The 25,302-nt window shown below is 49.2% G+C and overlaps 10 protein-coding genes across 14 annotated transcripts; 7 read left to right on the top strand and 3 right to left on the bottom strand.

The window, feature by feature from the left end:
- Positions 1-421: 421 nt before the first annotated feature.
- Positions 422-672, top strand: FOIG_00019 (uncharacterized protein; the record flags this gene model as incomplete). The annotated part of the gene is made up of 2 exons (XM_031195988.1): positions 422-505; positions 568-672. 2 exons carry the CDS (start codon positions 422-424, stop codon positions 670-672), a joined length of 189 nt encoding a protein of 62 aa, XP_031071755.1.
- Positions 673-1,215: 543 nt separating this feature from the next.
- On the bottom strand, positions 1,216-3,324 carry FOIG_00020 (uncharacterized protein). Its single transcript, XM_031195989.1, has 3 exons — positions 2,849-3,324; positions 2,214-2,800; positions 1,216-2,167 (listed from the first exon to the last, which is right to left on the bottom strand). The coding sequence occupies exons 1-3, from the start codon at positions 3,148-3,150 to the stop codon at positions 1,431-1,433; spliced, it is 1,626 nt and encodes a 541-aa protein (XP_031071756.1). The 5' UTR covers positions 3,151-3,324; the 3' UTR covers positions 1,216-1,430.
- Positions 3,325-4,274: 950 nt separating this feature from the next.
- FOIG_00021 (uncharacterized protein) lies at positions 4,275-8,473 on the bottom strand. The gene is made up of 5 exons (XM_031195990.1): positions 6,165-8,473; positions 6,011-6,114; positions 5,887-5,963; positions 5,629-5,832; positions 4,275-5,547 (listed from the first exon to the last, which is right to left on the bottom strand). The coding sequence occupies exons 1-5, from the start codon at positions 8,339-8,341 to the stop codon at positions 5,074-5,076; spliced, it is 3,036 nt and encodes a 1,011-aa protein (XP_031071757.1). The 5' UTR covers positions 8,342-8,473; the 3' UTR covers positions 4,275-5,073.
- Positions 8,474-8,804: 331 nt separating this feature from the next.
- On the top strand, positions 8,805-11,154 carry FOIG_00022 (uncharacterized protein). Of its 2 annotated transcripts, XM_031195991.1 has the most exons (6): positions 8,805-9,017; positions 9,076-9,142; positions 9,241-9,399; positions 9,459-9,542; positions 9,594-10,573; positions 10,631-11,154. In XM_031195991.1, exons 1-6 carry the CDS (start codon positions 8,961-8,963, stop codon positions 10,955-10,957), a joined length of 1,674 nt encoding a protein of 557 aa, XP_031071758.1. In that variant the 5' UTR covers positions 8,805-8,960; the 3' UTR covers positions 10,958-11,154. The 2 variants fall into 2 exon arrangements, with proteins under 2 accessions (XP_031071758.1, XP_031071759.1); XM_031195992.1 differs by lacking the exon at positions 10,631-11,154 and having other exon boundaries at positions 9,594-10,630.
- A 222-nt stretch (positions 11,155-11,376) lies between these two features.
- Positions 11,377-14,019, top strand: FOIG_00023 (uncharacterized protein). 3 transcript variants are annotated; one of them, XM_031195993.1, is made up of 5 exons: positions 11,377-11,759; positions 11,893-13,177; positions 13,229-13,344; positions 13,393-13,590; positions 13,643-14,019. In XM_031195993.1, the coding sequence occupies exons 1-5, from the start codon at positions 11,570-11,572 to the stop codon at positions 13,921-13,923; spliced, it is 2,070 nt and encodes a 689-aa protein (XP_031071760.1). In that variant the 5' UTR covers positions 11,377-11,569; the 3' UTR covers positions 13,924-14,019. The 3 variants fall into 3 exon arrangements, with proteins under 3 accessions (XP_031071760.1, XP_031071761.1, XP_031071762.1); XM_031195995.1 differs by lacking the exon at positions 11,377-11,759 and having other exon boundaries at positions 11,859-13,177; XM_031195994.1 differs by lacking the exon at positions 13,643-14,019 and having other exon boundaries at positions 13,229-13,393.
- On the bottom strand, positions 13,913-15,575 carry FOIG_00024 (3-oxoadipate enol-lactonase). Its single transcript, XM_031195996.1, has one exon. The coding sequence runs from the start codon at positions 15,486-15,488 to the stop codon at positions 14,559-14,561; it is 930 nt and encodes a 309-aa protein (XP_031071763.1). The 5' UTR covers positions 15,489-15,575; the 3' UTR covers positions 13,913-14,558.
- A 140-nt stretch (positions 15,576-15,715) lies between these two features.
- On the top strand, positions 15,716-18,502 carry FOIG_00025 (uncharacterized protein). Of its 2 annotated transcripts, XM_031195997.1 has the most exons (3): positions 15,716-15,817; positions 15,869-15,999; positions 16,048-18,502. In XM_031195997.1, the coding sequence occupies exons 1-3, from the start codon at positions 15,725-15,727 to the stop codon at positions 18,242-18,244; spliced, it is 2,421 nt and encodes an 806-aa protein (XP_031071764.1). In that variant the 5' UTR covers positions 15,716-15,724; the 3' UTR covers positions 18,245-18,502. The 2 variants fall into 2 exon arrangements, with proteins under 2 accessions (XP_031071764.1, XP_031071765.1); XM_031195998.1 differs by having other exon boundaries at positions 15,716-15,999.
- Positions 18,503-18,990: 488 nt separating this feature from the next.
- On the top strand, positions 18,991-19,494 carry FOIG_00026 (uncharacterized protein; the record flags this gene model as incomplete). The annotated part of the gene is made up of 3 exons (XM_031195999.1): positions 18,991-19,188; positions 19,243-19,381; positions 19,439-19,494. The coding sequence occupies 3 exons, from the start codon at positions 18,991-18,993 to the stop codon at positions 19,492-19,494; spliced, it is 393 nt and encodes a 130-aa protein (XP_031071766.1).
- Positions 19,495-20,177: 683 nt separating this feature from the next.
- FOIG_00027 (uncharacterized protein) lies at positions 20,178-21,518 on the top strand (the record flags this gene model as incomplete). The annotated part of the gene is made up of 2 exons (XM_031196000.1): positions 20,178-20,694; positions 20,821-21,518. 2 exons carry the CDS (start codon positions 20,178-20,180, stop codon positions 21,516-21,518), a joined length of 1,215 nt encoding a protein of 404 aa, XP_031071767.1.
- Positions 21,519-21,967: 449 nt separating this feature from the next.
- FOIG_00028 (uncharacterized protein) lies at positions 21,968-25,137 on the top strand (the record flags this gene model as incomplete). Its single annotated transcript, XM_031196001.1, has 2 exons — positions 21,968-25,065; positions 25,116-25,137. The coding sequence occupies 2 exons, from the start codon at positions 21,968-21,970 to the stop codon at positions 25,135-25,137; spliced, it is 3,120 nt and encodes a 1,039-aa protein (XP_031071768.1).
- Between the last annotated feature and the right edge of the window lie 165 nt (positions 25,138-25,302).

Genomic DNA, 25,302 nt, shown 5'->3' on the forward strand with positions numbered 1-25,302 from the left:
AACTACAAGGGGTAAACTCTTGAAACTGCTTAGGGATATAGAGAGCGTCGACTGACTTGGACAGAATGCGTTGCACGCTGGAACGATCGTCAGATCCATAATGCCTACCAAACCGCTCTTGCCCTCGCTGAGTTTGAGGGCCAGAAGCTAGTCAATCCAGCTGCTAATGGCGGCCGGAACTTCATGGAGGTCGCAGCCATGTTAAGGAGGATGGTCAGGTCAAGTTGACAAAGAAAATCTTCCAAGATGTAGCAAAGGCTTATCTAGCATCCATGAGGTATCTTCGAGAGGTTCATAGTGTCAGTGCATCACAGCAAGCTAAGAACTTCCGTCTGCCTCACGATCGATGGGGTCTTTGGAGAGTCTGCAAGCCTCCTAGCCTCAAGGCAGAGGGAGTATCCAGCAAACGGCAAGTCACACTATGGGCAGTGGTATGGTGCGAGACCAAGTGCAAGACAAGGCCAGCAAACGCGAGGACAAAAGTATCAACAAGATCACCATGATGGTGAGGACGTTGCCTACTAGTAAGGATATGCTGATGATCACCATGGTCATCAACATGACCAGGGACTCAAGCAGGAAAACCACGATGGCAGGGACTTGGAGAATGAACCATCGTTTGATGAGCAAGATGACTATAACGAAGGCTATAAAGAACGTCCTTCTGCGTGAGGCGAACAAGCAGCGCACAACTATGAAGACGAAATTGAGGACAACAAGTACTATCCAGAAGACGAGCAGCAAACTAAATAGTACCGCCCAGGTCTATCGCAATCAGAACTAAGAGAGTGATATCCTGCCTGTGGTGGAATTTGGGGAAGAGGCTCTGGTCGCGGACAATAAACGTCGAGGAGAGGCTATCACGTTCCTAAGACAAGAGTCATGCCAGGGGCGTATAGAAAGAGACCTGCTACTTTCCGTACGGTTTCTCCTGATATAGCTGATTAAGCATCCTGTTCAGGAGTAGAAGAAATGATACTCATAGATTGCTGGTTTTGGAGTACACAGGTGGACCATGTGATGGTCGTGTAAGAAACACAGATAAGAAATCACAGAGTGCTTTAGTTACGTGTATGACTCCATGTTGTCTTAAGACTATTGTGTGGGTAGTTAGTATGCTGCCTGAAGTGTGTTTATAAGAGTGTTATTTTGACTTGACAGATGATAGCGGATGCTTGTACACCTTACCTCGACACTTCATGTCGTATAGGTTGAAAGGCATAACGTTGACGCCATTGACTACGAGATACTCTGTGACTCGTACACGATCTTGTGGCCCTTTGCATATCAAGTAATAGCACTTCTGTTTTCATTATTAACATCTATCAGATCCACATAATTATATTCTTATCCCACCATGGATATCCACCAAACACAGCTCCCGTTTGAACCTGCTCGTATCGTCAACGATTATCATTTTTCATCACCCTCTACTTCTCATTTGTCTCATGCTGAGTATCTTCCTCGTGAGCGGCGCCAAGCTTAGCCTCAACATCACCCTTCTCAGCCTTGGTAGTAAGATGAGTAGCAACGTGAGTCTTCCAAGCTGGAGTACCGATGTACTTGATACCATTTGGATCCTCAAACATATCCGCAGTCTCCTCAAGTGTCTTTCCAGCTGTCTCGGGGAACATGAAGAAAACATGGATAAACATCGCAACATTGAATACACCGAAGATGATGTAGCTCTTCCAGGTAATGTTCTCAAAAGCAACGGGTGTGAACAGTCCAAGAGCAGTGTTGAAAGCCCAATTCGATGAGGTAGCAAAGGCGACACCTTTTCCTCGGAGACGAAGAGGGAAGAGTTCGGGGGGGTATGTCCATGAGGCTGGACCCCACGTTGGTGCGTAAGAAGCGACGAAGAGATATGTGCAGGCGATAAGACCCTTTGCAGCACTTCCACCGACACTCATGGAGACTTGAGGAGAGTCACGCTCATCCTTGGGGATCTCAGTGCCGTGAGCAGCCAAGATACCGGCGTTGGCGAACATCCATGTGCACATGAGAGTAGCACCGATGAGGAATGTTGGGCGCCGTCCCCATTTATCCATCCAGAGAAGGGCGGGAATGGTCATCAAGACGTTAATGATGTACTGGATAGATGAAGCGAGAAGGTTGGCGTTGCCCTTGTATCCTGCCATCGAGAAGACGTAAGATATGTAGTACACTAAAATTGTTAGCATCAAATCTGTAAGGAGGTGAAGAAGACTTACTCATGACGTTCATGCCAGTAAGTTGAGACCAAATCTGAGTAAAGATGCCAATGACAGTCCTGTTGATCATGTTCGGCTTGAACAGATCAAGGTATGTTACATCAGCAATCGACGCTTCAAAAGCGCACATATCCTTGATATCCTGCAACTCCAGCGCTACAAACGGGTGATCAGGATCTCCATGCCCATGCACAAGGGTAAGTACACCATGGCACTCGTCCCAACGATCCTTCCTCGCAAGCCAACGAGGAGACTCCGGCAGCAACATCATCATGAAGAAGAGGAACACGCCAGGAACCATCTGAAGACCCCAGGGCACACGGAACGCAGCGGTGGAGTAGTCGGAGGAGTGACGGCCGCCGATCATGGCGCATCCGTAGGAGATGTAGTACATTATCAGGATGCCCCATGTTATGGCCCATTGCTGCATGCCGATGAAGCGGCCGCGCTTGGAGGGGGGTGAGATCTCGGCGATGTAGACGGGGACTTGGGCGGATTCGATGCCGACTGCGAAGCCGTTTATGATGCGGCCGACGACGAGCATGCCGATGTTCTGAGAGGCGCAGGAGATGATAGACCCGATGATCCTACCGATGTTAGTATGTAACCTTTGTGCTACCATGTTGATGACTTACCAGATGATACAACCAACCATGATAGAGTACTTCCTTCCAAGACGATCACTAATAATGCCTGATACCAAAGCACCCAGCCACGAACCAGCAGCCATACTCGCCGTTATACCACCCTGGTTGAGCGAGGTAGGTCCACTGCAATCCTCATCATTATCAAATGGCGGTCCTTTAGGTCCTTGGTTAAAGTAACATTTATAAGAGTTCTCGCCCAATTGAGCAGAGATAGAGGAAATGTCGAAGCCGAAGAGTGCACCTCCTACGACGGAGACACCGGCGATCACGTAAATGTTGCCAATAGGCATATTGGTAGAAGTGTAGTCAAACCAGTCAGTAAGTGATTGAGCTGTAAGACGAACGATGCAACTAAGGCGGGATGCGTTTTATAGCTGTCATGCTCACTGGGGATGGTTACACTTGTTTGAGATGATGGCCTCGGGTTAATGTGTCCCGTTAATGTGGACGCTGAAGGATTCTGCTTTGTCCTCCGGTTGCATACATTTGAGCTCCTGATGCTGGAGATCCTTGCTGTTGGGAGCTTCTCCACTGGGCACGGGGATAACGTTCTGGGGTTGATGGAGGTGGGTAGAACATGGAATTGTTTGTGATATGACGTATTGCTAAATCCTTCGAATTTTTGGATGTCAGTCAATTATTGTGCTATCACCAAACGATCCATTGATCATAGTCTCGATTTAAGTTTTCCAACTTTCTAAAGCTTCAGTTGTTGGAGTTCATCACACTCAGATACAATAGATACAGTCAAAGCCTAACTCTATCCCCATATTCTTCATCTCCATACGAAAAACCATCATCCCCAAAGATCACCACTTTTTCAGTGGATCTTCATCCGTGACGTTACATCTTTACCACCGAGTATTTGGCCGTTCTGTTCACTCTCTATTCGGCAACAACCTCGCGGAACATTAACTGGCTAGTGGTGTCATTGTCGATCATGTCACTTGAATCAAGAAAATATCCCGTAAGGCATGCATTTTAAACCCGTATATTACTTAAAACCGGTAAGCTCACAGCGCTTATTACTTAAAAATGCGGGCTGATCATTTCGGATCCGAGAAAGAAAATGGTGTGTTCCCCCGGATCTCCACTGTGGGAATAGGTCCGAATACAAAGGCGATAAGCGCTGCAATGAGACCCAAGAGTTTGGGGGAATGGACTGAGTGCTGGAGTCACATGTTCGGTGTGTTTTGACAGGCGAGGGTTCGTGATACCATGGGTCTTGTGATGGGATGAATCGAGAGATGCGAGAATGGCATTATTTCGATTCTGGCTAAATTGAACCTGATGCTTTTTGTTGCTCTTGTTTCATCCTGGTTATTGTCTTGTGCTTTTGGAAGAGTTTGATGGTCATGTGCATTTAGTGGGCTGGTCCAAACTGCTGGGAGCTGATCAACATCACATCGCCAGCGTCTGTAATTGTCAGCAAGTCATTCAATAGTTCAATACAATCTTCGTTTGTCGGTTGTTCTCCAGCTCTGAATTGCAGAGACTCGAAATTCTTACGTTCTCGTGTCAATTGGCCTACCCTACCCTACCAACATAAATCTGAGGCTCGACGACGGCTTAACCTACACCTGTCAGACGCGCTGCGACCGCGTCGCGTTTTCTTGAGTGAGACGTACCGTTCCCCTCCGCATTCTTGTATCATCATCCGTATTCTCAATTCGATGTTCTGTTATTATTGTCTCTGTGCACTTGGTTCAAATTCCTAGTGCGGAATGTCCTTCCAGTATCCGAAAGCCTCGCCAACTTTACTTTGATGCTGGCGCACTGAATCATGCCCTGTAGCTGAAACTCAAATTCTGTTACGAGGAGTGCCAGGCCGTCAATGATGAGCGATGGAGCAGGAGCTCGAGTAAATCTATTACCAATAGAGATATTCTAGCAATGTAGTCAATGATCCAAGACAATTTGCGCTTGGCGTGCCGTGCCGCATGACACGCACTGCCGGAGCTAGACACATGCCGACGCTTCCTCTTTCGAGAATGGTCTTGACTGAGCCTCACCATCACAACCTGTCAACAAATCTCACTCACTTACACCTTATCTTAATCATAGATATCAGCTTCGTCATTATAATCATAAGTGCTATCGGTATTAGACTCATAAACGAGCACTCATCGCTCGTTCTCATGCATGCAATGCAATGCTTCAACGCCAAACTCCTCGAATGCTTCAAAAATGCTCGATCCCAATTCTCATGCTCGCTATGCCCCAAACTCATCAATCACACTCCTCCCCTCTACAAAGTCATTATCAACCCCCGTATACGGAATCTTTAACCCAAAGCCCTCAGGCCCACCAACCTTCATTCCCTTATCCGTCTTCCACAGCGGATGCGCCGGCAACGCAACAACGTTAACGCGCAATCCGTACCTCAAATCCTGAGATCCAATGCCCTCACCGTCTTGACCGAGAATGGAGATTAGATCGGGCACTGTGCATACGACCTGTTGTGAAGCTTCTGAGCCATCGGCGTCGCTGAGGGCTGCGTAGAGATATTCGTTCTGGAAGGGGATCACCATGTGGCGGTCGCTGGGGGCGTCTTGTTTGTGGGATTCGCGCTCGTCTTCGCTGAGGGGCGCGATCACGACGGAGCCCATTGTGTAGCCGCCGCCGATGTAGCGACGGACATCGACGATCTTGCCGGTGAAGAGAAGTTTTCCAGCACAGACGTCAAACTAACCAGTCAGCGAGTACTCGATCAAACAGAAGCGCCCAATTGAATAGTAGCGATCAATTGAACAGAGGGTAAGACTTACAATTGCGTCAACGTAGCTGGTCTTTTTGCGACGAGCATTGTGCACTGCGCGGCCGAGATACCACGCCTGGGACACAGTGTTGGGAACGCCGTGAGATTTGATGACGGAGCCGGGGAGGGGATTGGCGCAGACTGCGCAGCCGAGACCGAGTTCGATTACCGTGGTTCTGAGAAGACTCTCGAGACGGATTGGGTTATCGGTGCTCTGTTGTTGTTAGTGAATTGTGAAGAGGTTGGTGGGTGGTGATGTGATGCTTACCATGACGACACTGGTGTTTCCACGGGCGTCGGAGAGAACGCAGGGTGTGAGGGAGTGGCCGTATACACTGAAAGTAGCTGTTGAAGTTAGATGGAGTCAATTGACTGACTGTTTGAGAACATACCGTGATACATGGTGGGATAAGCTCGACCCATGGCATCGCCATCGACGACAGGGACGTCGAAGTGAACAGCTGGCGGGAAAGCACTCATACCATTTCCACCACCACTGTCTTTATTAGTACTCATCTCCCAGACACAAGAGTGAACTTGACTTACATCTCGTCAATGTACATGCCATCAAAGGTCTTGTTTCCAACAACCTTGTTCACAGCATTGATACCAGTCACAATCTCATTCCCGCCCGCGATACGCTCATTAATCACACTCGGACTCCCATACCACGAGCCAAAACAAATCATAGCATCGTCTTCGAGCGCCTTCGGCGAAATAACCCGTAATCTCCCCTTGGGATTATTTCGTAGCGCATCCAAGCCCTTGAGGTACTCGTGATGTGTCGGTCCTCCACCGCCTGTGCCGAGAACACCGCATCCTGTCGCGATCATCTCTAGATCAACTTCGGAAAGATACCACGTTCCGTTCTGAACATCAGGGCGATAGGCGTCGAGATCGACGTGGAGAGAGGGCTTGTACGTTGGTGTGAGAGCATCAGGAACGCTGACTTTCTCACCCTCGTCGTCCTCTGTCTCCTGCACGCTTATCACGGGCGGTGAAGGCGGCGGCGTGAGTTCCTCAGGAATGGCGAGATGTCCCACCGCACGAACCTGCAGTCTCATGGCGCCGTTGGACATGTACTGAAGCGGTGTCTTTGTGATCTCCACGATCTTGACGTCGTTCTTCGCTGCGCCTTTGGAGATGGCCATGTCGATTGCTTTCGCGCACGCGGCGTCCACAATGGTCTTTTCGGAGCGTCCCTCGGGGATTTCCACGACGTCGATCTCGCCGGATACTTTGGCAATTGCTGCGCCGACGGCGTTGGCGGCGCCTTGGTGGATGGGTACTATGCACTTGTCGACGCCGGCGAGGTCTTCGGTTACGAGCAGGGCGCCTCCGCCTACGAGGAGGACGTGCACGGGGGCGGAGGAAACTTTCATTTGCTCGACGACGCCCTCGAGCATTTTCTTGAGCTCTTTGCGGCCGCTTTCGATGATGTGCGCGGGTACGTCTTTGACGAGCTCGGGGTCCCCTAGTTTCGCTTTGCCCAGCGCGACGACGATATCACTCGCCGTTAATGTCTTGCCTCCAAAGACTCTGGCTTCTTGCTGGAGTAAATGTCCGACTGATCCAGGACCGACAGTGACGTTTTGTGTAGTAGGGTCGACTTGCACTTTGCTTCCGCCGCCGAGACCGATTGATACAACCTCTGGCATAGAGAACGCAGTGCGCACACCGCCGACTTCTACGAAACCAGGTGCTTGTCGTGGAAAACCCGATGGAAGAAGTGCGCAGACATCAGTAGTCGTCCCACCGATATCCACAACCAAAACCTGCGGCTCCTCGTCATCCGCGACATTCTCACGCTTATGATCCAGTCCAGCGAGATACGCAGCACCGGTCATACTATTCGTGGGACCGCTCGCAAAAGTCTTGATGGGAAACTCAGCGGCTGTGTCTGCATCAATGAGCGTGCCGTCGTTCTGCGATAAAAAGAGAGGACACGTGAGTTGCAGCCGATGCATGGCGCGCTTGAAACCCTTCTTCACGCGGTGTCCTGTTCGCAGGATGGAGGCGTTGAGAATGGTGGCATTTTCTCGTTCTAGGAATCCTGTTGGGCCGATGTCGTGGGAGCATACGACCTGGAGGGATGGTGCTTCTTGGAGAAGAATTCGTCTGCATTCTTCTTCGTGTTTGCCGTCGTGGTCGAGGGGTGAGAAGACGCCTACCAGAGCGATAACGTTGATACCCTTTGCGACGACATCACGCGCAGTCTGTCTAATCTGCTCATGGTTCAACGGTTCAATTTCTCGTCCGTCAATCTCAAGGCCTCCATCGAGGTAATAAACTCCTCCGTCGAGAATACTCCTCAATCCAACAGGGAAATCCGAAAACGGTGGTAATTGCCTAGTAAACGGCCCGCACAGCCTCACGACAGCGACACGATCTAATCTTCGCGCATCAGCCTCCACGAGCGCATTGATAAAGTGCGTTGTGCCGATGGTAACGCTAAGAACACCGCTCTGATCAACGCCTGAATCGCGGAGGACTGCTCTTATGGCAGCCTCAATACCGCTGGTGATGTCTCGCGTGGTAGAGGCCTTGTGGGAGGCGAGGACGCCACGGCCAGGGGTTGATGTGGCAGCAGCTCGGATGTCGAGAATGGCCGCGTCCGTGTTGGTACCTCCGACGTCTACTCCAATTCGGTACAGGGACATGTTGGCGGTAGAGAAGTGTGCTGTTGGTTGGGAGGATGATACCCTGGAGGTGCCTGAAAGCATATTACGGTGGGGGCGGCGTAGAAGAGAGGTATCACCAGATCTTTATAAGTGAGAGGTCATCCATAGTGCGTAGTTCTACTGCATTTTATTTTTCAAGAGCTGACATTTTCATTAGTGAGTGGGAAAAATAACTCCTCTCCAATGTTTTCCTCGCTGAGACTGGATCATGCGAGAGGGGGGCGGCGAGAACGGATGGAGCGAGTTGGCCGACGCCAGAGAGAAAAGAGGAGACATTGAACAACTTCCCCGAACTGCACCGGAACCTCTTCTCCTTTCAGCATCGTATCTCCCTGAACTGCCGATCTCCCTATCATTGGACAATGTTGTGCGTCTCTTGGCCGACGCCTCAATCCGGGGTACGTATCTCTCCTCTGATCCCGAATTCCAGTCTGTGGCTCAACTGGACAATCACAAGATAAGGCTGAGGATTACTCTTTTTAGCAGATCGAACGCCAGTCACACCAATGAACTCCCCCCCCCTCCCGGCGGACCCTTATAGTTTCTGCCTTCCCCTAAATCTTTCCCACAGTGACAGCAGCCCGCCTCAAGCTACTGTACACACTATCGATCCGGAGGCTTCGGGAAAATCTGAAGCTATTCGCATTTCATCTGTCCAACAATGGCCGTTGCGAATCTTCTCAAGCGCATTGAACTACCGCGTGGTTCGCGCTTCATCGTACGCAACTATTTAACCTCCTTAACACGCGTCACCCCCCTAATTTGCTACTCCGCAGAATGAAGATGTCAGACCTGTTGGGACTGAGCGACGAACATGGACGTTTCTAACGTTCCACAACTTCTGTACGGTTACTTTTCATTCGTTTGTGATTTTATTTTTTGCCGAGATGGGGAGAGTAATCACACTGCATAAGCGCATCTAACCAACGGGCATCTGACAGGGCTGTTGATCAACTGCAACATTGCGACGTATCTGACCGGCAGCGCGCTGATTCCCCTTGGCTTGACGTGGTGGCAGGCCATCATCGCCATCATCCTCGGAAACATCCTCGCGACTGCTGCGCTGATTCTTGCTTCGCTTGCTGGAGCTTATTACCACGGTACGTAAAACTCCACTCCCGAATCCTTCGTCGAGGATCAATTGGCTTACGGATTGCAGTGGGCTTCCCTGTCTTTAGTCGAGCGGTATGGGGAATCTGGGGATCGCAGTTCGTCATCTGGAACCGCATCTTCCTCTCCCTCGGTATGTCACCTCTCCTCCATTGGATGTCTGGGTTGTACTAACGTATCAAAGTCTGGTATGGCTTCCAGTCTTGGGTCGGCGGACAATGCACGTATCTCATGCTTCTGTCATGGGATCCCAACCTCGAGAAACACATCCCCAACACGATCCCCGCGTCGACCGGCATGACATCCGCGCAATTCGTCTCCTACTTCATCTTCTGCATCGTCACGCTCCCGTTTCTATGGATCAAACCGCACCGAATACAAAAGTTCTTCTACTTTGCTAGCTCTGTCACGCTGGTCTTTTTCCTGGTTCTTCTGATCTGGGCGCTGGCGACCATGGGATCGGATGGATTTGGAGATACTCTTGCTGACAGTACACCTCTTCCGGTCACTGGTGGTCCGCAGAGTGTTACGTGGCTTACCATCTCGGGAATCATGTCGACGATTGGTGGTATTGCGGCTGGTATTCTTAACCAGAACGATTATGCGCGTCTGTCGAAGAAGCCTGGGGACGCTATTTGGGGCCAGACTGTTGCGTTTCCGCTTTACAGTATTGGAGCGTCTGTCATTGGCATTCTCGTCACTGCCGCTACGCAGAAGAGAATGGGCGAGGCTATCTGGAATCCCCCTACCCTCCTCGCCGCTCTCTTGGCCAAGGATCCAACCGCAGGTACCCGCGCTGCTATCTTCTTCGCCGGTCTCGCCCTATCCATTTCTCAGCTCGGCAGCAATCTTCCCGGCAACGCCCTCGCAGGCGGTATCGATCTTGCTTCCGTGTTCCCCAAGTACATCAACATTCGACGAGGTGCCTATCTCATGGCCCTTCTCAGCCCCATCGTCAACCCGTGGCGTCTCGTCAACACCGCTACGGTCTTCCTCACTGTGCTCTCAGGCTACAGTGTCTTCTTGGCGCCCATGACTGGTCTCATGGTGGCTCACTATAACCTGGTGGCGAAGGCCAAGGTCAATGTTGACGATCTTTTTGTGGGTAACAAGGATAGCATTTACTGGTACAACTTTGGTGTCAATTGGCGTGCTTTTGTCGCGGTAAGTTCCACACTGTTTCAATTGCGCGGAATACTCAACTGACTCAATCTTGTTTAGTGGATTGTTGGTGTCGCGCCTACAATGCCAGGCTTCATCGCTGCTGTTAATGTCAATGCTAAGGTCTCAGATGGCGCAAAGAACCTCTACCAGCTGAACTACCTCTTTGGGTTCGTTGTCAGTGCTGCTGTTTACTACGGACTTCACATTGTAGTCCCTGATAAGAGGTTTGACGCCTTCATCAAGGATGGCACAACTGCCAAGGAGGTCCAAGCTGTTTATGATGAACGCTGGGATATGACCTACTCCGAGAGTGAGCCTGGATCAACTGAAGAGCACTCTTTTCAGCGAAACAAGGGACCTAACTCCCTGACCACGTCTGTTTAATTACGAGATTCACGTTGGCGATGTTTCTTTTCAAGATTGCAAGCCTGTTATCTGCTACTCTACCCATACTGAGACCTTTTTAATTATCATTTACCATATCAAACATAGCGGGGATTCTGGATAAAAATTCATCACTTTACCTTCTGATAGTAGCAACGTTACCTCGGTAGAACCTGATTGAGATCTTCAACCCCTCCACTTGTTTAATTGTCGCATCTTGAAATCGCGTCATGACAGGCTAAAACGCGAACATGTTCTGAAGCTACGGCACTTGAACATGCTCTTCTTTTAGCTCCCGTGCCCTCTGTAATTTCACACTAATCTCGTTTTCCGAGACACTAGTACGTAAGTAGAAGATCCGCCCCCTAAAAAAGCTCACTCGGCCAACTCCGTGCTCTGCGCCCAAACCCTCCCTTGTCGGCCAACTTATCTTTCCCGGTGCCCCCCTCCATCACGCGATTTTCGCCGACATCTCTTCGCCTCTTTCTCTCCCTCCTTCGCTCCCGCAGCCTGGCTCGTTTTTACACACTCTCCCTCAAACGCGCGTGGAGCGTATTACCGTTAACGGGTACCTGGCCCGCCTCCTCCGAGTAGCAATCATACCAAGATCAGATGGATCACTCTCATGCTGAGGCTAGCGATCGGGAACGGGCAACTTCTTCCTCGTCCACTGCTACACCCCGCAAGTTCAGCATTCGCAGTAACTTTGGTAAAGCCCGTCAGCCACGGAGCCGCAAGAACAGACCCTGCGACGCCTGTCGTCGCCGGAAGACTGCTTGTGTCATCACCTCTGAACCCCCTTGTGAGGCGCCCCCCCCCCAGATTCCCACCCACTACCAGTCCAGTGGTTCACACAAACTCCACTTGACGTGACACTTCCCGCTAGTCGATCTGTGAATTGCTTATACTGACCGTTGCATCAACCTGTAATACAGGCCTTTTCTGTAAAAGCAGAGGCTTGGTATGCCAGTCCCTCTCCGATACTGACCCTCTAGCCCACCGGCCTACATCCGGCCCTGGGCCCGAGTCCTCCAGAGGCCAAGATGCACTAAGCCCGGCGTCCGCATCTGCTTCTGTATCTGCATCTGGCACATCGGCCATCTCACCGTCGGCGCCATCTGAAGCTACTCGGCACAGATCCGAGTCCGCAGCCGTTGTACACAACGGTCTCGTGCGCCATCCCGTGCCAGCTCCTGGAGAAGGTTCCCTGGATCGAAGCATCAGCCTAGATCCACCGCGCCTGGAGCCTAATCAAGAAGTCGCCTACGCTCTTGAAGATGTCCCAGGCCGTACGGCGCACGCCATGGCGTTAGGCTCAGAGCAGGACCCTTACTTCCTCGACGCCTTTAGATCCGTGCTTCTCAGTGAGCGCGAGGGCATTGACGCCAACTTTGTGCAGGTCTACCATGGCGGGCCTGATGTGGATGATTACCCGATGCACTTCCTCCTGCTGCTTGACGAGTTCCCCGATCACAAGAACGAGGCTAGGCAGGTGGCGTCCGATGCGATAGAGCGCATCGTCTGGCCCCACGGCCCGGCCCTCGTCCGTCTTTATTTCCGGCACGTTCACGTAGGATTCCCCGTCATCCACAAGACTCGCTTCCTTCGGCAATACGCGACCGCCAAGCTTGACATACCCTCGTCGCTACGGGGCGCCGTTTACGCCTTGGCGTGTGTGTTCTGGAAGCAGGACGCAACGCTTGCGGGAATACCTTGTCCATTCCAGCAGCATGAGCTCACTAACAATGCCCAAGAAGCGTTGAGACGAGAGCTTGATGCGCCTAATCTCTCGAGGCTAATGTCAGCCCTGCTGCTGATGCACATGGTACCCCCAGAGATTGACAGCGTTGAGACACCGTATGTATGGGTAATGGCCTGTCAAGCCACAGCAACAGCGCAGATGCTCGGTCTGCACCAAGACCCTGACAAGTGGAACATAGCGCCCTGGGAGAAGAGGTTACGCAAAAAGCTCTGGTGGGCAGTCTTTTACACAGACTGCTGGTCAGCTGTAAGCCACGGTAATCCCCCGCATATAAGCTACGAGTCCTTCACGACTCCACCCCCGGACATGGATGATCTGCGGTCTGGCGAGGATATCCCTGACGATCTTCGCTATATGATCGATCCTGAGGATGCCACGTTCCGCGTGTCTGACGGTGCACGCTTTCTTGAGATGATCACTGTGTCTCGGGAGATGCGTGCCATCCTTGACTGCAGCTAGTAAGTAACATAACCATCGGCGTATTGATGACAGTGACTCACACGATCCAGCGGTGTACGATCAACTCAACAGACGCGTACTCAACTGATACCTATCCGAGACACCCTCAAGGAATGGCCCAGCCTCATCCCGAGCTGTTTGGCCGTGAGACCCTACGCCCATAACGGTATGTGACATGCATCTTTAGAATTCGCCGATGTCTAACACGAACCAGGACCCCTTCACATATCCTTCTTCGCTACGCAGGTGCTGCTCTTCCGGGGTCTAATGTTCCCAGCCACAAGAGCCGCAAAGGTCACACCAGGATCTAATCTTCAGCGATGGCTCTCCACCGCACTAGCAGAGTTCGAGCTCTTCACGACATTCATGGCGTACATCACCGAGGAGGAACTAACAAGCTTCTGGGGAAGATGTAAGTTTGCCGATCAAGATGTCACTCCGAAACAGTAACTAATGCAGTGCAGTTGCCCGAACGCAACTTATCTTGTGCGGAAACTTTCTGATCTATCTCTTCTTGCTGGCGAGTGATCCGCGAGATATCGAGGCTGCTTATCGGTTGTTGGAGAAGTTTCATCAGTCATTGCAGCGACTTGGTGCTACGGAGGATGTAGCTGCAAAGGTTTTCTTGCGACCTGTTATTCTGAGGATTGATTCGTTCTTCATGCAAGCTACAGAGCTGATCAAGCATGGAAGAACGGTTGTTCTGGAACCACCTGTCATGACAGTTCCAAGGGGTGAATCTTGAAAAGTTCAGAGAGTATAATTGGATATTAGAGTGCAGTCTTTTCTATCATAATGAATAATGACCAACTGAATCATACGTAAATTATCCTTTTTTTCCCGATGTTGCATCACAGTGATTCCGACCAGGATCCACAGCTATCTCATTAACTGTCAAAAGTGGCTTTTAATAAAACTCGGCGAAGTTTCTTGGTTTTCTCAAACTATCGAAATTTCATGCAAGCCCATGGCATAGAATCTGCACCATCGGCCAACAGTAAGTGCATCATGCAGAACAGAATTTGGTGGCTGATATCCGATCGGCGAGTCGGGGGATGGCTAGCCTCGGCACTACTCCACCTTTAGCGTTCGCCGATGCTATCGACTAGGATCTTGTGATATGTTTTTCTTCGTTTCGAGGTGATGATCAAGTTCCCCGAATTATCTTACATCAGATTGTTGCTTTGCATGCGAGGTTGGAAACTTGGAAAGTGTTATTGGTGAAATACCGACATTTGATGGTGCGGGGTTGGGGAGTTGGTGATATCCTCGGCTTACCGACCTTGCAGCGGGAGTTGAACTGATACGACATGATCCTTGTATTGAAAAGCGAGACTCGTCTGATTATACGATAACCGGTATAGGGAATGATACGCGTAATCATGCCTTCAACCACTTCAACACCTCAGCGGTGAACTGCTCAAAACCATCTACAAACGACACATGGCCAGCATTCTTGATAATCACCAAATCAATCTTGTTGCTCTTACCCGCCGCTTCAAACCCCTCTTGGATCTTATCTCTCATCTCCTTCATAGTCTCCGGTAGATTCGCATCCTTCTCGCCAACGATGCAAATCGCATCATCGACACTCGAACCAATCTTAGCAAACCTCGGTCGAAGATCAAAAGTCTCGCTTCTCAGTGCGTTACAACATGCTTCGAAACCATCGATCGTAGTTCCAGACATGACTGTCCGCATACGCTGTGTTTCCTGAGGGTTGTTCTCGAGCCACTCTTTGCCGAACCATCGCTCTAGTGTGCTTTGGATGGTTGAGTCCAGATTACCTGCTTCTCGGGCTGCGGCGACGCGAGGACCAAAGGTATCTTCTGTGCCGGCGTTTATGGGCGATGAAGAGATGGTGTCGCAGATGGCGAGCTTGCTTACAACGTTGGGATACTTGGTGGTGAAGTAGACACCTGCTGACGCACCCATCGAGACACCGATCCATGAGTAGACCTTGTTGATCTCCAGCTTCTTGAGAAGATGATGGACGTCTTCAGCCATAGAGTCAAACGTAGGGCTTAAATCCTTAGGTGCGGATGATCCGCCATGGCCGGGCTGATCATAGCGTAGAGTGCGATAACCATTGCTGTTGAGGACCTTGACGACGTGATCCCACACTGAAAGAGGTGCAGTGAGGGAATTGGACAAGATGATGAGGGGTCCTTCTTTTGGTGAGGAGTCCAAAGCGTAGGCCAACGTTCTGGAATCGGGGAGTGTCAAAGAACTAGCCATTCTGATGTTACTTCTCGCGGTAAGACAGCTTTTGTGGTAGACAAACGACGAATTAATACGACGACGAAACATGCCAAATGCCTAACGTTATACTGACGGAGAGGTCGTCATGTTGGTCCGACCTCGAGGCGTAGGGTAGCCGGCGGTCTTTAGTTTCTCCATCCCCAAACTTAAAAGGTAGCATTCCATTAGCGTCTTATTCCCACGCCATCTACGTATTCCATCGGAAGCATGCATCCGTCCCGCGGGAAAAGGAACCCCAGATCCGGGAAGCATCGATTCGATGAGTCCTTTTCCTCCGTAAAACCATGTCTGAATCTGCAAATGCGAAGCGTCGTCTGCGGCGCATCCCTGACGAATCCCGTAAGAGGAACGCTCAAAGTTGTGATCGTTGTCGAAAGGTGAGTATTTTGCTGTAAAGATGTCTTCTGAGTGATGTTGACTGCTTGTAGAGGAGGTGCAAATGTGTACCTGATCCTTCGGGTGTAGGCTGTATGAATTGTCTTGAACATAATGTCACTTGCTCGTATACAGCGCCACGAAAGACGCGTTTCTACGGGAGTGTGGATGACTTGAGTGATAGGTTTGTCTCACTTCTCTGGATGTTGTGTAACGTCGTTGACACCATTAGGTATCGATGTCTCGAAGCAATTGTCAGAGGCGCTTTTCCGAATGAAACTCTTGATCATGTTAGTGATCTTGCACAATTGGGTCAGAAGATGGGGTATAAAATGCCTGATGTTTCTGATCCCAACAGAACACATATAAGAGTTGAAGATCTGGTGCAGAATCCTTCTAGTAAAGAACGGACTCCGAGTACAGGCCCGGATATCATCACGGCCGATTCGAGGGCTGATACATCGCCGAGGAGTTCAAAGTCTCATAGTGAAGAACCGCAATCGTCGCTTGTGAAGGATAACTCTGGTCATGAGCACTATATCGGACCTTCAGGGACTCTGAACTTCTGGAATCAACTCAGGAATCTTGTTGACTCTAATAATAGCCCTTATCCATCGCCTGGTCGTGAAGGAGCCACCAAGTTTACGCAGGACAACACAAGTCGACTTTTGGAAGCTGATGGACAAGACGAAGATGACCAACCACCACGTACTGCAGCAACACCTCAAGATGGACCATCCCCTGGATCCATCACCTCTGCCATTGCGCGCGACTTTACACGTCTTCCAACAGCAGACATGGATGAAATCCTCGGCCAATTTCCCTCAAACGAAATCCTTGATCTACTTATCCAGTCATACTTCAAGAATGTTCACGACGACTTTCCTCTATTCCACAGAGCTACCTTTGAGGAAGAGTACGAAAGTTTCATCGTCGAAGCTCGCCGCAGTTCACGTCTTCCTTCGAGACCACTTCGATTACCGGACTGGGGTTGGATAGGCTGTCTTCATATGATTGTGGTATTTGGCTCTATTGCTGATAGGTCAATACCAAATGTTGATCATTCTGCTCTTCGACGACGATCTATTGCAGTGGCTAGGGGTCTGCTCCCTCAGTTTATCTCGAAGTGCTCACTTACGAATGTTCGAGTTCTGCTCCTTCTTTCATTATTTCTACATAACAATAATGAAAGAAATGCTGCGTGGAACATTGCCGGAACAGCTACTCGAATCTCCTTTGCCCTTGGTCTTCATCGCTCAGACATGAGTGCCTCCTTCAGACCATTAGAGAGAGAAGTTAGAAAATGGGTCTTTTGTACGCTCTACTCCTTTGAGCAATTCCTTGCTTCAAGTCTTGGTCGACCTAGTGGCCTTCAAGAACTCGACGTCGAAGTCGTCCCACCACGAGAAGGCTTTGTCGAAGGAGGTATAGGAACTGATGCAAGACTCGTATCATGGTCTGTCAAACTTCAAGCCATTCTCGCGCGAACAAGACTTCTGCACGTTGACATAAATCGAAGTTCAGGGCCGACGTTGGATGAAATCTTAACTGCGCTGAATGGTTGGAAGAGGGATATTGGAAAAGCGCCTGGTCTCGATGTCTCGTGGATCAAGATGGAGGGGCCGGCCCTGGAATCTATCGATCATGAAGGAGCTGTTGATATGGAAGAATTAAAGGTATCGTTGGCGCGGAAAACAAGAGCTCAACTTCGCGCCGTGTTACTTCTGCACATTCACTTTCATTACATCGCCATCGTGGCTACACGTCCACTTCTTCTTCGCGACGTTGCAGCAGCACGGAAAGAAGACGCACCAAAAACTCCGGTTCCTACACATGCAGCTCTATGTGTGAAGCATGCATGTCAACTGAGTTATCTGATGATACTCCTAGATCACTTTGATGTTATCAATGGTCTTTCTGGCCTTGATATCTTTTATGCCTACTGCTCTGCTATGATACTAATCCTGCGGTTATTGCGGTTACGACCTGGCGAAGGTATTGGACCAGATGAAGTAATGCTCCAGAGCAAAGTCCGACGTCTAGTCGCGACCTTACGAAATGTCATCAACCACACGGATAAATGCGGCTCAATGAAGAGATTGGCTCAAGTTGTCGATACATTCTCAGAGTGCGCCAACAATCCGACTGATCCTCCGGGTATAGCGAATTTGCCCCCGCAGGGAATCAACATGAACAATCCGCCGTATCCAGCTGGTTGGTCGGCTGAACAAGTACAAGCACAGCAGGGTCAAGGGATGGCACTTGGGTCGATGGAGGGACTATTAGACTTTTTGCCGTTTCCGGGGTTTGGGATGGCTGAAGGATCTATGGCGCAGTATGTGCCAGGGAGTGAGATGGAGATGACGGGATGGCATGATATGGAGTTTTTGATGGAGGGGTATGGGGATCAGAGCAGGATAAATTATTAGACGGTGATATGATACTTATGATAGATGTAATGATTGATGGAAGGATATGAAACAGTTCCAGGAGAAGTTGTTGAACCTGTTGATGTTTGGCGTAGTCAGCTCCAAACTACAGTAGCCATTGACGCTGACGGCGCGCCCACTTCGATTTGGTAGGGTGTTGACAGGGCTCGAATTGTAGTTTTGACAAAAAGAAATAGTTCCCCCTAACTATACTATGGATTAAGTTGGCGAATCTTATATTCGCAAGGGTGGGTTGGGAAAGACGGGATTCCGTGTCACATTGAAAACATAGTCATCTAACATGAACCTTCACCCACTCTCTACAGTATCTAATGCAGCCCAGGGTTTAGCTTGGGGAGAATATAAGCCGGACGAAGAAACTTTTCCGGAGGATTATTCCCGGAGGATCAACGGGACATGCACCATGACCTGGTTTAGGTAGGTAAGTAACGCCTTGAAGCTCCGATATTACCGAATCGGAGTTGCTTATTACAGACGAACCTATTGGGTTTCGGCATCTCAACACCAACTTACCCTCAGGTCAGATGTTTCTGACACTAGATGCGAGCGAAGGATTCACATGTTATAGCTGAAGCAATCAGGGTTAGAGCTCATTTAACCGAGTGGTAGGTTCACTGCATGGCCCCTCTTTGAAACTCCAACATAAAGACATATATTCCCCGCCAAGTCCAGCAGTAAGTTACTGCAGTGAAGGTAACCTTAATCGGCCAGCGACACAGCGCAGAATGACCAAAGCAATCGCATTTTTGATGACCCTTCTGGGCACCGCACTCGCTCAGATCGATAGAACATGTATCGATATCGCCTTCAACTCCGAAACAAATACGTTGTCGGGGAAATGTCAGCCTCGCGATAACTCAGGCTACATCCCTTCCGAGTTGGACCTCAACGACTGTTTCGGATACGACGGCACCAAAATTACAGTAAGTCGTCCTCGTGAAAGTAGTCTGATTCATACAAGCTAATTACTTTGTTAGCCAACTTATCATGGAAACTTTGCTGAAAGCTGTCACGGATGCGAGATGTTTGTAGCGCCTGATCCGTGGTATGGTGGTGCAGAGTACTGGATTGGGTGCATCTGTAAGGGACAGAGTGAAAAGGTCGCTGTCCCTCTTGGTGAGTTGATACTACGCATAACCGTTATGTGAGAAGATAGCTGATTGAGCTTGGTAGAAGCCGCTGTTGCGCATGAGTATGTGTCTAATAAGGATGGGCATTTGCTTTGTTAATGGAGAGGTTGTGCGAAAGTCCCGTATAGGATCTATACTGGGCTCATTGTTCGATATCCATTAAGAAATGGCCCAAATGGGGTGTTCGGTCAACGTTTTGATCGTTGGCAGCTTGTTCATGAAATCCCTGATACAGTGAACAAAGCAATTGCTTGAGTGATTCTTTGTCCATACAGCGAAAACGAATGCTGAAAGAAATGTTCAGATGCAACGGGATCGCAATCAGAACATAAAAGGTTTAATTTTCGGTCAAGTCAATGTACGGCCAATGTATAAGTAGCGATCTATTTGACTCGTAGGTTTTAGATTCATCATTCTTAGCAACGTACTCAATTCCCAATCACTACAACAAATACCAGCCCACATAATAAAAACCAACCAACACAACAGAAACCTACAACATGTCTTCTGATCAAAACCTTGATCAAACTACCGACTCCCTATCTTCTGATACGGAGATCCCCTAACAATCCCAACCAGTGACATTGGACCTTCTCCCCACCGAAGTCCTTCTCTAGATTTCAGGTGAACCCGGAAAAGACCAAAACACCATCTCAGCTCAGGATTTCAAGGGTTTATGCTTGCTCAGCCCTTCTCTCAACCAACTGTACCTCCCCTTTCACTATTCCGGGAATAACAACGGCACCTTCCATGATGCACTTAGAAGCGCTGATGTCAAGGTAATGGAACGATGCGCCCAGTTTGGAGCTGCACCTGATACGAGATGGGAACTATCTGAATCCGACGGCTGCCAATGCATCTCTGAGCGTCGGCATACCCACCACAGGCCTATTGATGAGCTACTGGAGTGCGTTTACTTAGGCGAAACCCCCATTGGCAAGTGTGTCGACGCTCTGAAGTGGCTTCTAGAGAGGAAGTTTGACATGACAGAGCAGAAAGATCAGCCCTGGTATGCAGCAAACGACTATTGCGACCATGTCCCTGAATTTCTGCTCATGATCCTGACCAAGAGTCCTGATCGTGTCCGCACAGAAGGCATTTGCCAGATGACCAAGATGCTGCACAGCCATGGTTACTCACTCCCTTTCCACATGAATTTTGATTCTTATATGAGTCGTAGCTGGGAAGATCATGGACTCGTACGCTCTATCACAGGGCCTCTAGACGTGGCTCTACGCTCTCATTGCCCACCTTATCTTCTTGAGCTTGTCCTTCGAGATTACATGCGCCGTCTCGTAGGTTTCGAGGTTACTTATGAGGAGGATTCTCATCTCATGCAAAGCTGGGCAGGGAAACATCCCTTCGCGGAACCTATCAACTTGTTGTTCGGAGGAGGAACGGAGGAAACAAGCTAACAAGCCGTAGTGGAAATTAACCAACGTACTGAGCACGATCTGGGGATTTCCCTAGATTTGATGGATAACTCTACGAGCTGGGCGGAAGTGTATCGCGGTGAAGCTGCAGATGTGTTTGAGCAGAAGATCGAGATTCTCATCGATTATCAAGTGCTCAACCAGCTTGAAGAGACCATGCTGAGAGGCATCGTGGAGGCTATGCGATCCATGACTACTCCTAAAAAGGCTAGCAGCATTGGTTTAGTCGATGATTTGAACTCTCAGCGCTGCTGGGGAACGCTGTACAGTGCGATCATCCCTTTGAGGACTACCGAAGATCATTGGATTTTGGACGACTGGGATCTCATTGATCCAGCCATTTTCCTTGGTCTTCCTCATGAATGCCATCGTTTCAACAATGACCCCGACTACAATGTTTACAAGATGTATCACGACTATCAGATGCAGAACGACCAAATTAGGTCGACGCTGAATCGTCCGTGGGATAGCGAGGGAGTTGCAAGGAGAGATGACAGAAAGTGGGTGTATCGCGAGTGGAGGCATGTGTTTCACAGCAACGATGGTACAGGCCTAGGAATGCTGGGAGGGGAGGACTATTGGAGATTACCCAGATGGACCCAGGGGGGCAGCTTCGCGGATATTGACAAGGCTGTATGTGAGCGGTGGACGGAACTTGATGGCAAGAAGCGCACCGCTCATGGCCTTTAGATGAGTGGGAAACAGGGTTCTTAATTACAAGTATGGGATATACTTGGAAGTTTTATCGATTCAAGTAGGTAAGTTTTCAATTATGCAATAACAGGGTTTCTTTGTTTTAGCCAAGGCATACTTGATGTGATGGCCATGGAAGCATTGTCGTAATGTATTTCCACTTTGATTGTAATTTGATGTTTGTGTAACCATCCTTACTTACAGGCTGTGTCTGCCGATTGATAGGCTCGCGTTTGACCACCAATATGGTGGCTTGCCAAGCCTCAATGCAGGACTGACGTGGCAAAAAGCCTCGCCGCTGGACGTCTATAATCTGACAGTCAATGAATGATATGCTCTATGACATTTCCCTTCCTTTCCAATTTCTAATTTCCTATCAGCTCTCTCAACCGCAACCTCTTCAATTGATTATATGCGATTGCATCAACTGACTTCGCCCGCCAGTCATGGATAAGTCACACTTGAATAATTACCGTATTGCAATCGTGGCGCCGTTACCGGAAGACTACGAGACAGCCAAAGCCTTATTGGACGAACCACAGCCTGAATATCATTTGACAAACTCGGGAGCTGCATGCTCTCTTGGCAAAGTTGGCCCTCACAATGTCGTCCTGCTCGGAAAAACTGGGAACATGCTCAATGTCTCTGTTTTTGTCAAAGCCACAGTCGACGAATTACTAGAAACCTTCCATTCTATACGAGCTGGCTTTTTGATTGGAGTTGATGCTACAGCACCCGAAGAGAGCCTTGCCAAACCAGGCGATATCGTCGTGGGATTCCCCCAAGGCTTTCAACCTGGGCACTTTCAATTCGACGTAGATGAGACAACTATTTCCAATCGCATCTCAACTACTTTTGAAATGAGCCATCCACCCTCTTGTATCAAATCTGTCATCAACACCATCCAATCTCCGGAGGGTCGCCAGCACTGGGGCCAATATCTGCAACATCAATCATCCCGAGCAGAGCTTGCCTCCACAGAGGATCAACAGCCGGTGGAACGGAATACTAGTAAAGCTAACAAAGTTCTACGGGGTAAAGTAGCATCGTCTGCTCGTCTCCTATATGATCGTGATTTGGCCAACAGGGTCGGACGCGACAGCAAGATCATGTGCTTCGAACGAGCAGGTGCCAGTATCAAATCAAGATTTCCTATATTGACTATCTGTGGCATACTTAGCTCTACAAGTGCCTGTTCACCAAAATTGAATGAATCTGCGCTACGTCAAATCAAAATGGCCACAGTCATTTATACTATTTTTGTCTCTTATCGAATCAGTACCCTCCAACTGGAAGACGAACATGCCTTTACAGATCGATTTCAATACGAGCCATTTGATTTGGAGAGTGCTGGATTTCGATTGGTACTCCTTGAAAAAGGCGTTCAATCTCAATTGCGGTGCCAACTTTGGCAAGCTTACCTCAACGACATAATCCCCTATGAAGCACTGTCATATTCTTGGGGAAGCCAAAGCACACCTCATGAGATCATAGTAGACGAGAAGACATTGTCAATCACAGAAAGCCTTCACGAAGCTCTCTGGCACTTGAGGAGACCTGACGAGGACCGGATGCTCTGGGTTGATGCTCTGTGCATTGACCAGAACAATATCAAGGAGCGTGGTCATCAAGTCAATCGTATGGGAGAAATTTATAAGAAAGCCGACAGAGTGATCATCTGGCTTGGCTATGTGAGCGGAAATGCTGTCAAGCTAAAATCTGGCATCGACATGTTTGAGAAGAATCTGCCCTTGAACGCTTTTAGCCAATGGCCGCGGGAAGACATCCGCTGGAAACAAAAGTGGAAAGAAGTTGAAGCTGGGCTCGGGGTATCCTACCAAGAAGAGCTGGTAGATGGTCTTCAAACCTTCATGAAGAAGCCCTGGTTTTCAAGAGTTTGGATCCTACAAGAAGTGGCCAATGCAAAACGGGCCACTGTGAAGTGTAATCTTGGGGAAATGTCCACCAAATTATTCGCCCTTCTCCCATATCTTACAGGTGTCGAAGTCAGCCAACAGTGCCAGGCTGTATTAGATATCATGCCAGGTGAGATGAGGCGCTCGTCCTGGTGGAACAAATCCCGAAACCTGTGTCACTTGCTGTGGAAATTTAGAGGGTGCCAGGCCTCAGATCCAAGAGACAGAGTCTACGCATTACTTGGAATGGCGACCGATATAAAAGAGAGTAGGATCCGGGCTGATTACGCCAAAGAGGAGCAAGTGGTAATGCAGGAATTGTATGCTTACATTTTAGGTGAGCAGGGTCCGGCCTATATTCCACTAGCGTCAAACATTCAAGCATTTCAACGAGGACTCCCAGACATTTCGAGGATAAAACTCCAGCAGGAGCTGGAGAGCACACCAAGAACAGATTTGCTGGAACAGTGTCTGCGCCGTCAGGGCTTGATAAACCAAATTAATGATGAGCATCTCTTGCATGTCATGCAACATGGAAGCAGTTTCATAAATCTGTTCTTGGATAAGAGTGAATCTCCGTTTCGGATCTCTTCAGATATTGGTTTGCAGTGCCTTCAGAGGTTCCCTGATGGATTTGAGATCCTGATGCAGAGGCCTGACTTTGTGATTCATCCTATGTCGGACTTCGTCGCTCAAGCTGGGGAATATCGGCCACAGATACTGGAACGACTCATTGCATCTTCTACTGATCCAGAACAATTGAAGGATGATGCTATTCTAAAGGCTATTCAACGGGGCCTACCGACATGCCGAGCACTGCTTGATAACTGCGGATCGGCTGTCAAGATATCCAAAGAGATGCTGAAGCAGGCCATGATTTCTCATCGAGATATCCTGCAGTATCTTCTGGCGAAAGCCCAATCTCCAATCAAGATGTTCGAAAATCTCTTGCTAGAGGCAACCCCTGAAGGCTTCCATATTCTTAATGGGGCCAAACAACCGGTAGTGATCACCAAAGAGCTGATTATCGAAGGCACTATGGCTGGTCCAGATGTTCTCCAGCTATATCTAGTCACGTTAGGAACTCCGATTGAACTGGAAGAAGATCTCTTTATCAAAGCGGTTGAGAACGGTCTGGACACATTGGAGTGCATACTCTCAAACTGTACAAAGCCTTTCAATATAACGAAAAGAGTTTACCGACAAGCAGTTAAAGAGGGCATTGAAACATTGTCATACCTCTTCCCAAAGTCGGAAACCCAGTTTAAAATCACAGAATCGTTTACAGCGTCCGCGGTTGAGTCCTTGCCAGGACGTGGCTGGTGGGAGTCACTTAGCGGATTCCAGGGAAAGGGGCGAAGTTTCGCTCGTAGAGTTATTGCACGCCGTGCTCTCGCGGACTATGGAAAGGAAAAACTACAGATCACAGACAAAATAATTTCCTTGGCCGGCGCTACCGAGACTGGTGAGATGTTGAAAAGGATACAAGAAGCAGAGCAAGACGTTCCCGAGGATACAGCAGTAAGAGCAATCGAAGATGGTCCCGAAGCTTTCACTGCGCTGCTCAACAAACGAGGTACAAACTTCAGGGTGACCCAGCGGATTCGTGAAGTAGCTAGCGGATATATGTATGCTTTTGAGGCACTGAGGGTAAAACGCCAAAGTGAAGTATTCCCAGACTCCGATATCGACTTACATAGTCTCGACTTACCTTCTCCCGACTTGACTGGTCTTGAATTGTCTGCTCCGGGGACGCCTAATCCTGAGTGGTCTGGTTTTGTCCAATCTGACCTTGAGATGGATTATAATGACTATCACGGATATGGTAACACAATGGCTTAATGAAATGTGTGGAAATTTTTCAA

The sequence above is a fragment of the Fusarium odoratissimum genome (assembly GCF_000260195.1).
Source record: "Fusarium odoratissimum NRRL 54006 unplaced genomic scaffold supercont1.1, whole genome shotgun sequence".
Taxonomy (NCBI): domain Eukaryota; kingdom Fungi; phylum Ascomycota; class Sordariomycetes; order Hypocreales; family Nectriaceae; genus Fusarium; species Fusarium odoratissimum.

What these genes read in the sequence shown, in the direction of transcription:
- FOIG_00020 (XM_031195989.1), bottom strand. Translation starts at nt 3,150, where the DNA reads ATGCCTATTGGCAACATTTACGTGATCGCCGGTGTCTCCGTCGTAGGA. An exon ending in ATGGTTGGTTGTATCATCTG is followed by an intron (nt 2,801 to 2,848) that starts GTAAGTCATCAA and finishes TAACATCGGTAG; the next exon opens with GATCATCGGGTCTATCATCT. An exon ending in TACTGGCATGAACGTCATGA is followed by an intron (nt 2,168 to 2,213) that starts GTAAGTCTTCTT and finishes TAACAATTTTAG; the next exon opens with TGTACTACATATCTTACGTC.
- FOIG_00021 (XM_031195990.1), bottom strand. Translation starts at nt 8,341, where the DNA reads ATGCTTTCAGGCACCTCCAGGGTATCATCCTCCCAACCAACAGCACAC. An exon ending in GAAACACCAGTGTCGTCATG is followed by an intron (nt 5,833 to 5,886) that starts GTAAGCATCACA and finishes TAACAACAACAG; the next exon opens with AGCACCGATAACCCAATCCG. An exon ending in CCAGCTACGTTGACGCAATT is followed by an intron (nt 5,548 to 5,628) that starts GTAAGTCTTACC and finishes CTGACTGGTTAG; the next exon opens with TTTGACGTCTGTGCTGGAAA.
- FOIG_00022 (XM_031195991.1), top strand. Translation starts at nt 8,961, where the DNA reads ATGGCCGTTGCGAATCTTCTCAAGCGCATTGAACTACCGCGTGGTTCG. An exon ending in TGCTGGAGCTTATTACCACG is followed by an intron (nt 9,400 to 9,458) that starts GTACGTAAAACT and finishes TACGGATTGCAG; the next exon opens with TGGGCTTCCCTGTCTTTAGT. An exon ending in ATTGGCGTGCTTTTGTCGCG is followed by an intron (nt 10,574 to 10,630) that starts GTAAGTTCCACA and finishes AATCTTGTTTAG; the next exon opens with TGGATTGTTGGTGTCGCGCC.
- FOIG_00023 (XM_031195993.1), top strand. Translation starts at nt 11,570, where the DNA reads ATGGATCACTCTCATGCTGAGGCTAGCGATCGGGAACGGGCAACTTCT. An exon ending in GCCATCCTTGACTGCAGCTA is followed by an intron (nt 13,178 to 13,228) that starts GTAAGTAACATA and finishes CACACGATCCAG; the next exon opens with CGGTGTACGATCAACTCAAC. An exon ending in AACAAGCTTCTGGGGAAGAT is followed by an intron (nt 13,591 to 13,642) that starts GTAAGTTTGCCG and finishes AATGCAGTGCAG; the next exon opens with TTGCCCGAACGCAACTTATC.
- FOIG_00024 (XM_031195996.1), bottom strand. Translation starts at nt 15,488, where the DNA reads ATGTTTCGTCGTCGTATTAATTCGTCGTTTGTCTACCACAAAAGCTGT.
- FOIG_00025 (XM_031195997.1), top strand. Translation starts at nt 15,725, where the DNA reads ATGTCTGAATCTGCAAATGCGAAGCGTCGTCTGCGGCGCATCCCTGAC. An exon ending in GTTGTGATCGTTGTCGAAAG is followed by an intron (nt 15,818 to 15,868) that starts GTGAGTATTTTG and finishes GACTGCTTGTAG; the next exon opens with AGGAGGTGCAAATGTGTACC. An exon ending in GTGGATGACTTGAGTGATAG is followed by an intron (nt 16,000 to 16,047) that starts GTTTGTCTCACT and finishes TGACACCATTAG; the next exon opens with GTATCGATGTCTCGAAGCAA.